The sequence below is a fragment of the Nicotiana sylvestris genome, chromosome 4, assembly GCF_000393655.2.
Source record: "Nicotiana sylvestris chromosome 4, ASM39365v2, whole genome shotgun sequence".
NCBI lineage: Eukaryota > Viridiplantae > Streptophyta > Magnoliopsida > Solanales > Solanaceae > Nicotiana > Nicotiana sylvestris.
This window is the reverse complement of record NC_091060.1, coordinates 29324392-29334646: the sequence shown is the minus strand read 5'-3', so window position 1 is coordinate 29334646 and position 10255 is coordinate 29324392. Positions and strand designations below refer to the sequence as shown.

General features: G+C 38.8%; 1 protein-coding gene across 1 annotated transcript; it reads right to left on the bottom strand.

Annotated features, from left to right (window-relative positions):
* Nucleotides 1-2983: 2983 nt before the first annotated feature.
* LOC138889376 (uncharacterized) lies at nt 2984-9660 on the bottom strand. The gene is made up of 3 exons (XM_070172679.1): nt 9475-9660; nt 8991-9303; nt 2984-3006 (listed from the first exon to the last, which is right to left on the bottom strand). Exons 1-3 carry the CDS (start codon nt 9658-9660, stop codon nt 2984-2986), a joined length of 522 nt encoding a protein of 173 aa, XP_070028780.1.
* Between the last annotated feature and the right edge of the window lie 595 nt (nt 9661-10255).

Genomic DNA, 10255 nt, shown 5'->3' with positions numbered 1-10255 from the left:
GCATTGAAACTCTAATATATATGAAGGAGGGATTGATTCTTACCTAAATCAACAAGAAAAACACAAAATTTGAGGTTATTTCACTTTGAAGAATCCTCCAAAACAACAACAAGATGAAGAACTACGATCTAGCAAGCACCACGGGATTTCTAGCATTGGATTCATGTTTTTATCTTTGGTTTTCATTCTAGATTTATAAAGACTGCTTGGAGAACATCTAGGAGGGTTTAGGAACTATTTCGGTCGAGAAAAATGAGTTAAAACGAGATATAATTGACTTAGATACGAGCTGGACTTTTCCACCGATTTGTGGGTCCCAAGTGAGCTACTTTTGCACTCTCGCAAAAAATGTGAATATTTCTCTACTCCGATGTTGTATCAATACACGGTTTAATGCATTGGAAAATAGATTTGTATACCTTCAATTTGATACGTGGATCGTCCCGTAAATCTTATTATATTGAAAGAAAAGCTCTACTATGGTTGACCGAATTTTCAGCACATTTATGAGTGTAACTTGTGATGACCTTTCGTCGACTTTTGTTTCACAACTCGCTTGAATTCAAACTCAACACACGACTTTGATATGAATATAGTAACTCATAACATAACCTTCTTATCATGTTAAGCACTCTATTCTTACCCCAAATGTACGTGTTATAATATTCCCAACTTGTCGACTTTTGACGACACTTATTTTCTTCGATTCGTTTAGCTTCTAAGACTTCCAACCCTCTTGGTACTTCTTATTCATGATCATAAATATTTGTAACCTCCAAGGTAACATGATTAACTTACTTTATGTGCTTTCAAATATAATCTCATTTCTGTGCTTACATCAATTGAATTACGACGTACTCTCACGTATGAAAACATGGGGTGTAACAACACCTAACCCAACCACTAGGTAAGCTAATTAACAACAATCCAATTCAAATGAGATTTATTGAGAAAATAAATGATTAAATAACTGAACGTTGATACAAAAATTCTAAAGATTGGTGATACAAATCATGAGCTTCTAAGACTTAGATCATACAAAGTTGGTATTAAATAAGTACATCATCTGTTCGAGCTATACATAAACAGATTTATAAATCTAAAGCTATCAAGAACAAGAGGCAGCTATAACTGGAACACATGTACATCTTTAATGTCATCTTCCACCATGCACATCAACGTCAACTCCAATATTTGCACACAAGGTGCAGAAGATTAGTATGAGTACGACCGATCTCATGTACTCAATAAGTAAGAAACCTAACCTTAGGTTTAAAGCAGTGATGAGCTCGAAAAAATGGTTAGAGTCCAATACCAATAGCCAGGAACAACTCGTAACAATATAATGAAAGTAGTATAAGTAATAACTCAAAATATATTTGTCACACCTCTTTTTTCCTACACCCCGTAAGGGTATTAGAGAGTTTTTCCAATTTAAGTGACAATCAAAATGGGATTTATTATTAAAAGATTCAGAGTCTCCACTTGGGAGATTTATGGTGTCCCAAGTCACTGGTTCCAATCCCGAATCGAGGAAAAGCTTGACTCTGTTTAACAGTCCGCGAACCAGAAATCCGAGTAAGGAATTCTGTTAACCCGGGAGAAGGTGTTAGGCATTCCCGAGTTTCGTGGTTCTAGCACGGTCGCTCGATTGTTATATTCAGCTTAATTATCTGATTTTAAACAATTATGAACCTATGTGCAAATTTTAGTCTTTAACCGATTTTATTCAATTTTAAAGAAGATTGAACGTCATTTAAAACACGTCTTTGGATCGCGCCACATGAAATGCACCCGCAATCCTAAACATATTTGATTCAACATTTTAAGATTTGATTTGGGTCACATGAAATGCACACCGGAGTTTAGGAAGGTAATTTGTTAAACTAACGTGCCTAAAGCAATTACGAACTTGCAACTTTGCGAGGGCCATGGAAGTTTGCTAAATGGCGCGCCTCAAATTCTAAGGATAAAAACAAAGTTAATTAAAACAAGGGCCATGCAATTGTCATTTTTTGTTAGGCATGGCGCACCTCCATCTATTCTATTGAGAGCATTTCTAACTTAGTTTTTCGAGGGGCATAACTATATTTTACTTAATACGGCACGCCTCAACTAACTTAAAAATTGGCTAAATGATTAAAAGCACAAGGAAGTTTCAAATCGTCTTACGACAGAAAATTGAATCTGAAACGATGCGTAATTGATTTGCAGTAATGAAAACTGGACCAATTATTTGACACTTGTTTGGGACAATAATGGCCATCAATAGGAGGAACTTGTTCAGGACAAATGCAACTATAGCAAAAGCGGGCCATCTTCCTATTGAGCCCAAATTTAATAAAGGAAGGGATGCTCGCACGTACTGGCCAGAGATCGAATCTCTACGAAGCCAAACCATCTTAAGCTTCAGGGACTTTGAGCCTTTAACAAAGCTTCATAGAATCCAAATTTTAAAAATTACATGGCAATTATTAATATAATGCATAAAATTCAGAACATCCTTTATTCAAACACTTTAAAAACTCTTGAAGGGACCGTTCAAACCTATTGACTGTGCACAATACCTAACAAATATCATGTGAACTAATAAGCTTTAAAGGGGCTATAAGATCAAATCACACGCCTAAGAAAATCATTTCCAATACAAGGCAATATTACTCAGCCTTTTATCCTGTTCAAATTCCCATGCCAAATTATAAACAAGTATGCTGGGTTTTAAGTCATGAATCAGAACCTCAATACAAGCAATCAAACAAAAACTTGACATGCCACTATTATGAAATCCAACAGCCAGGAACTTCAGCATAATCCAACAGGAATTCAACTATACATCTTACAATACATAGAAAACTAATAAGATTCTCATAGCATTAAACTAATACAACGATTGGATGAAATGAAATAACAGGGGTTCAAAAGTCCAATAACATGAATCTTCCATTATATGTCCATGTTCCATTGCGCATTCATACTTCACAGATTAATCAAAGTGCAGAATGATACCTGGAAGTGAAAAAAAGAAACAAAGAAGTGAAGAATCAGCAAAGTGAAACAAAAATCAGCACCAGTAGAGCCAATGGAATAGTGAAATCAGCTCGGATCGGCAATGAAACAGTATTTCTAAACTACAGGTCCAAACCAGCTTTAAAAGTACCCAGAACTCAACTCATTTTCAGCCCAGAACCAGAAAAAAACTATCACATCTTCAGTGATTTTAACTGAACTATTCAGAATAACCAAAATCCTAACAAAATTTCCATTAGTTGCCTAGAGAACCTCCAAAATTACAAGCTATTTTCTGAATTTCTTCTTGGGAAACAACCGTTTTAAGTTTCTGAAATTTTATCTCTAAAGTTCTCTCTTGGGTCTGCCTTCAAAGGCAAGAAAACCATGCCTTTATAGGCAAGGAAGTAGGGTAGCTTACAAAAAAATCAGATTTTGCATCTCCCCTTTTTCAATTTTGTTTTAGCTCACCTACCCCTAATGTAAAATTCAGAATTTCAGAATAGTCCCAGACCCCAGCTTCCTAGAAGCTTCCCCACCCCAATTACCTATACTACCCGCCCCACTACTGTTTATTACCCTCTTTATGCCAGGAAGAACCCGGGTTAAATTGACCCAATGGTTTGAATCCCAAAATGAATAGGTCAGAATCGAACCCAAGGCCCAAACAAAATCAGAAAAATTCACTCAACTAAATCGATGAGAAGTAGAAAAGGGAAACACTTGAATGACTTCAAAAATCAAAATCTAAACTAAGCGATTGATTTTTTTTTAAAACTAAAATACTAAACCGGAACTAAATTACCAAATTAAAAAAATCTAACCTAAGCTAATTATCAGAAAATATCATAAAAAAAACAAAGAACCACAATTGAGAATTTAAAAAGAAAACTGCAAATCGAACGGAACAAAAACGAACCCCAAATTAATCTAAAGGGAAAGACTAAGTTCGAAACTCTTTGATCAATTTCAGACGGAGGATAGGTCACTCAAACAGACGTAGAAGGAAAGAAGAAGAACGAGAGATGAAATGACCAATAACGGACAGAAAACGAAAGAAGACTCACCAAGTAAAACTCGAAGCCAACACTGGAACCTTCCATTTAACGAAATTGATGCTTCGATTTGCATTGAATCAAACTTCGAAACATGAAAATCGGAAGCATAGGCTGATGCATGCCGCAGAATCGAGGGTAAAGCGATTTGGGATTTTAGGGTTCATCCCTTCGAATCAAGATTCGACGGAATCTAGGGTGATTCGAAGGAAACAGAATAGAGATTGGGGAAGAAGGGGGTGTGAGGGTTTCAGGGTGTTAGTTTGGACTGGTTTGGTGGTGGCGCCGCCAGGTTTATGATGGTGGAGAATAGGGGCGGCGGGTAGGGTTTTGGAGGGGTCTCTGAGGTGGGAGTTGAAAGAGGAGAGATGAGGGGGGGGGGTAGGGTAGCGTTTGGACATATATATATATTAAGACCTCCCCACTTCTGAACCATCAGATCAACTAACCTCGACGGTTGAGATCAAAGGGTAACAAAACGACGTCGTTTCGGATGAAGGGTTGACCGGACCGGGTTGAGACATAATTGGGCCTTAGCTTGGACGAGTTAATGGGGAACTACTTGGGCTGGTATAAGCTTGGCCCAGAACTGAGTTTGTTTTTATTCCCTTTTCCTTTTCATTTTCATTTTTTTTCAATTTTCTTCTAATTTCTTTTAAATTAAAATTAAAATAAAGCCTAAATTAATTCCTAATAAAATTATTCTATCAAATTAAATTAGCTAACTATAAATAATAATTACCACGGCTAATTAAATACCAAATTAAAGAAAAACCACCAAAATTCGCAATTAAAATTAAAAGTGCAAAATAAACTATTTTGTGATTTTTTCCATTTTTTATAAAGCACTAAATCACTTAATTAATGCAAAATTAGATCCTAAATGCAAATGCAGAGTATTTTTGTATTTTCATGAATTAAATAAAATAACATGCACATACAAATGCAGACATTTATCAGAAAATGCCACGAAATCCACAAGAATTGCAAATAATGAAAGAAGTTATTTTGTTTTGAATTTATGGGAGTAATTCATATAGGGCAAAAATCATGTGCTCACAGCTGCCCCTCTTTTCCTGGAAACACGAAGAGTTTTCGTGCAAAGATAACATGAGCGGATATGAGCAATTTTTGCCCGTTTGAATACTCTGTGGGAAGCATTTTTGAAAGATTTGACTGCACCCTACTTCCGGGGTTGACTACATATCCTCGGCTATAAAGGAATCAGGTCAGTGTAGTTCAGGAATGTTTGGTAGCTGGGACTGCCATGAAGCTGTGATTTCACTGTTGCTGTTGCTGCTACTACTACTTACTGAATCCCCTTATTACACCATGATAAAATAAAAATAAGCTAGACTATGTTATAATCTATGCATTACAAAATCCTATCTATATATTCAAACTTGATCTTGTGGTTCTTGTTGCCTTGTCGACTTGTATTCTCCCGGTGGAATCCCTTTGTTGCCGCCTTGAATTGTAATCTGAGATGTTTTCCATTTCTCCAGGTGGATGCCTGACTGCCAACTACACTTTGAGATGTTTTTACTTTCTCCAAGTGGACACTTGATTGCTGAACTTGAATGTATTCCCTGCTCTCCAGGTGGGCTCCTGATTGGTGAACTTGAAATGTATTCCCTGCTCTCCAGGCGGGCTCCTGATTGCTGACTTGAAATGTATTCCCTGCTCTCCAGGCGGGATCCTGACTTCTAACTTGAAATGTATTCCCTGCTCTCCAGGCGGGCTCCTTACTTCAACAAAATGACAAAACAGAGGAAATTTTTCTGCCCCAATTTGGGTATCTGGGAACATATGTAAGTGTAAAACGAATCACATTACCAACTATCAATAAGAACTTGAAAGCTAAAATTTGAATTTTACTCCCTTGTTCTCCAGGTGGGCTCCTGACTGTTGACTTAAAATGTATTTCCTGCCCAGTTTGGTGGCTGGGCACAGATGTGAGTGTAAAACTAAATCATATTACCAAGTATTCCTGAGAATTTGAAAGCTAGGTCCCATTATTCAGGGGGGGGGTCCTGACAACTCTTAACTAAATGAAAATTTTAAATCTAAGTTATATCTTCTACATGTGTGACTTCTGCTAAATCTTATTATCCAAGAGGGTCCTGAAAATAAAAAATCAAACCTGTTTGGTGGCTGCCTTTCTCCACGGAGGGTTTCTCCGAAACAAACGAAATTTCCTGCCCCTGTTTAATCAGAGAAAAATTCGTCAGTTTAAAATGTAGTGGTTAGTTGATGGCATTCTTTGCTGAAGGTCTTCCGCTGCATTGTTTTGTTTTGACTGGCTTCCCCGAACTGGCCCTGAACCGCTTGACTTTCCGACTAACTTTCAAAACCCTATGACCCTGAATGACCCGAGTGTTCTATACCTGAACCGTTGTTTCACACCTCTGACCCCTTTAACGGAACCTCTGCATCTCCCACGAAATTACCAAGTCATTTTGCCGATGGAACTCTTGCTGGCACTTCATCCTACTTTACATCATGCTATCTTTGGTATGCTCTGGCCGCACTATGCTTTGCAATCTTGAAGCTGGTAGTGAGCTTTGAAATTCATTCTTATTTTATTAAACATAACTGACATTGGGAACATCTTAGAGAAATAAACCCAAAAGAAACGAAATGCAATGACTTTCAGAGTTAAGGATAAGAAAATCCAAAACTGGAAGACTATCTGAAGATGAAAAAGAAAAGACACTTATCTGAGTGGAGCAGCTGGTACCAATGATCATGACATGCATTTCGGATTAATCGACCCAATCTGTCCAACCAATCAACTTTCATTAGCCATGCTTTGTAGCTCCGAAATTTCCATAACATGATTTCTTCACCCAAATCCTGACCTTGTTCATCCTGCGGTGCCTTGAAAGGTTATCACCAGCAGACCTCTCCCATTCGTTCATCTCTCTACTCACTTTTGCCTTACGGTGCCCGTGAGGGTTTTCACCAATAAAACTCTCTCATTTTTGATTTCTCTAAGCTCCCGTCGCCTTATGGTGCCCGTGAGGGTTTTCACCAATAAGACTCTCATTTTTATTTCTTTTCCCTAGTTGGACCAAAGTGTTGCCCCTGATATGAATCACCTCTACATGCTTGACTTGGCATTTCTCGAAGACTGATCAGAAGGTCTTTCTTTGGACCGTAATGCAGCTTTTCAATGGGTTTAGAATGAAAGGGTATAAAAAAGGTCAAAACAATTCGAATGGATTCAAAATTACAACTTTCGGAATCAAATTTCTGATAACACCCACAACTTCTGCCCCATTTTCTTGTTTGGGGACTTTCGGATTTTTACTTTGATGGGACCGAACTGTGAGGCTGCCTACGTATCCTTAAAAGGAATCAGGTCGAACGTAGTTCATGTCATAGAAATTACTTTGTTGTTGTGATTTTCTCTTTCCTCTTTCTTTTCTTTCTCTTTTGCTTTCTTTTCCTCTTTTGTTGTTTTTCTTCTTTTTTTTTCTTTTTTTTCCTTTTCTCTTTTTTTTTCCATTCTTTTCCTTCTCTTTCCTTTTCTTCCTCTTTTCTTTTCTTCCCTTTTTATCTTTCACGCTTGTGTTTCTGATATTCGCTACTGATTCCGAAAGAGGGGTATGGAAGAAAATAAATAAGGCTCAAAAGGGGTGACAAGAGATAAAGTGTTTATATAGCAGAACAAAATGCCTTCATCATTTCAACATTCAAAACATGCCAAATACAAACAAGTACAATCAAACAAAGAAGTCATACATAGTATCTCTTGACTGCATCAGAATTGATAGACATTTCTACACATTTGCGTTCTACATCTGTCAAATACAATGCACTATTGGACAACACTTTAGTTACAACGAACGGCCCTTGCCAATTTTGGCCGAACTTTCCTTTTGCTTCAACTTGATGAGGAAGAACGCATTTCAATACTAACTGACCCACTTCAAACTTTCGTGGATGCACCTTCTTATTGTATACTCTTGCCATTCTCTGTTGATACAACTGGCCATGACATACTGCCGCTAGTCTCTTCTCATTGATCAAACTTAATTGCTCCAAACAGGTTTCGACCCACTCATCATCATCAATTTCAGCCTCCGCGACAATTCGAAGGGATGGAATTTCCATCTCTGCGGGTATTACTACTTCGGTGCCATACACCAACAAATAGGGAGTCGCCCCTACTGAAGTTCGGATAGTAGTGCGATAACCCAGCAACGCAAATGGCAGCTTTTCATGCCATTGCCTAGAACCCTCCACCATTTTTTGAAGTATCTTCTTATTTCTTGTTGGCCGCCTCAACTGCTCCGTTTGCCTTAGGGTGGTACGGGGTGGAATTGTGATGTGTAATCTTGAACTGCTGACATACCTCTTTCATCTGATGACTATTGAGATTAGCCCCATTGTCTGTAATGATCACCTTTGGTATCCCAAATCGGCAAATGATATTTGAGTGCACAAAATCAACCACCGCCTTCTTGGTTACAGACTTGAATGTTTTATCCTCTACCCACTTGGTGAAATAATCTATGGCCACTAGAATGAACCTGTGCCCATTCGATGTTGATGGCTCAATTGGTCCAATGACACCTATGCCCCAAGCAACAAAAGGCCACGGTGCAGTCATCGTGTGTAATCCAGATGGTGGAGAATGAATCAAACCTCCATGCACTTGGCACTGATGACATTTACGCACGAAACTGATACAATCTCGCTCCATAGTGAGCCAATAATAACCTGCTCGGAGAATCTTCTTTGCCAGCATGTACCCACTCATGTGCGGTCCACAAACTCCAGAATGCACTTCGGTCATAATAGCTATGGCCTGCCTAGAATCTATGCATCTCAGCAGTCCAAGGTCGGGAGTCCTTTTGTGCAGAACCCCTCCGCTTAAGAAAAAACCGCTTGCCAATCGCCTAATTGTTCTCTTTTGATTACCTGTGGCTTGTACCGGATACACTCCCATTCTGATGTATTCCTTGATATCGTAGAACCACGGTTCACCATCGAGTTCTTCCTCCACCACATTACAATAAGCATGCTGATCGCGGACTTGAATATGCAGCGGGTCAACATAAGCCTTATTCGAATGATGTAACATTGACGCTAGAGTAGCCAAAGCATCGGCGACCTCATTGTGGATCCTCAGAATATACTTGAACTCTATTGATTGAAACCGTTGACAAAGATCATGCAAACATTGCCGGTACGGTATGAGTTTTAAATTCCGTGATTCCCATTCTCCCTGGATCTGGTGCACCAGAAGGTCTGAGTCACCCAAGATCAAAACTTCTAGGACACCCATATCCACAACCATCCTCAAACCCAGAATGCATGCCTCGTACTTAGCCATATTGTTAGTACAGTAGAACCAAAGCTGAGCCGTAATAGGGTAATGATGCCCTGTTTCAGAAACAAGTACCGCTCCTATCCCAACGCCTTTCATGTTAGCAGCCCCATCAAAGAAAAGTTTCCATCCTGGCTTTTCAACCTGTTTCAACTCATCAATGTGCATTACCTCTTCATCAGGGAAATACGTCTTCAAAGGTTCAAATTCTTCATCTAAAGGATTCTCAGCCAAATGGTCAGCCAATGCTTGTGCTTTCATTGCAGTCCGAGTCACGTAGACAATGTCAAATTCTGTGAGCAAAATCTGCCACTTTGCGAGTCTTCCCGTAGGCATAGGCTTCTGGAAGATATACTTCAACAGATCCAAGCGAGAGATGATATAAGTGGTATAAGATGACAAATAATGTTTCAACTTTTGGGCTACCCAGGTTAGGGCGCAACACGTCCTCTCAAGATGAGTGTACTTAACCTGGTAAGATGTGAACTTGTTGTTGAGATAATATATGGCCTGCTCCTTCCTTCTAGTAATGTCATGCTGTCCCAACACACATCCAAATGAATTGTCCAAGACCGTCAAATACAGAATCAAAGGTCTCCCTGGTTCTGGTGGGACCAACACAGGTGGGTTTGACAATTACCCCTTTATCTTATCAAAGGCTTCCTGACATTCATCTGTCCACTTGACTGCAGCATCTTTCCTTAACAATCTGAAGATAGGCTCACAAGTTGTCATAAGATGAGCGATAAACCGGCTGATGTAATTCAATCTCCCCAATAGAATCATCACCTCAGTCTTATTCTTTGGGGGTGGCAATTCCTGGATAGCTTTGATTTTTGACGGGTCTAATTCAATG

Coding starts and splice junctions, on each gene's coding strand:
- LOC138889376 (XM_070172679.1), bottom strand. CDS start 9,660: ATGAAAGCACAAGCATTGGCTGACCATTTGGCTGAGAATCCTTTAGAT. Junction 9,304..9,474: donor AAGGCGTTGGGATAGGAGCG/GTACTTGTTTCT, acceptor CTGGTGCACCAG/ATCCAGGGAGAATGGGAATC. Junction 3,007..8,990: donor GTATCCGGTACAAGCCACAG/GTAATCAAAAGA, acceptor TTTCACTTCCAG/GTATCATTCTGCACTTTGAT.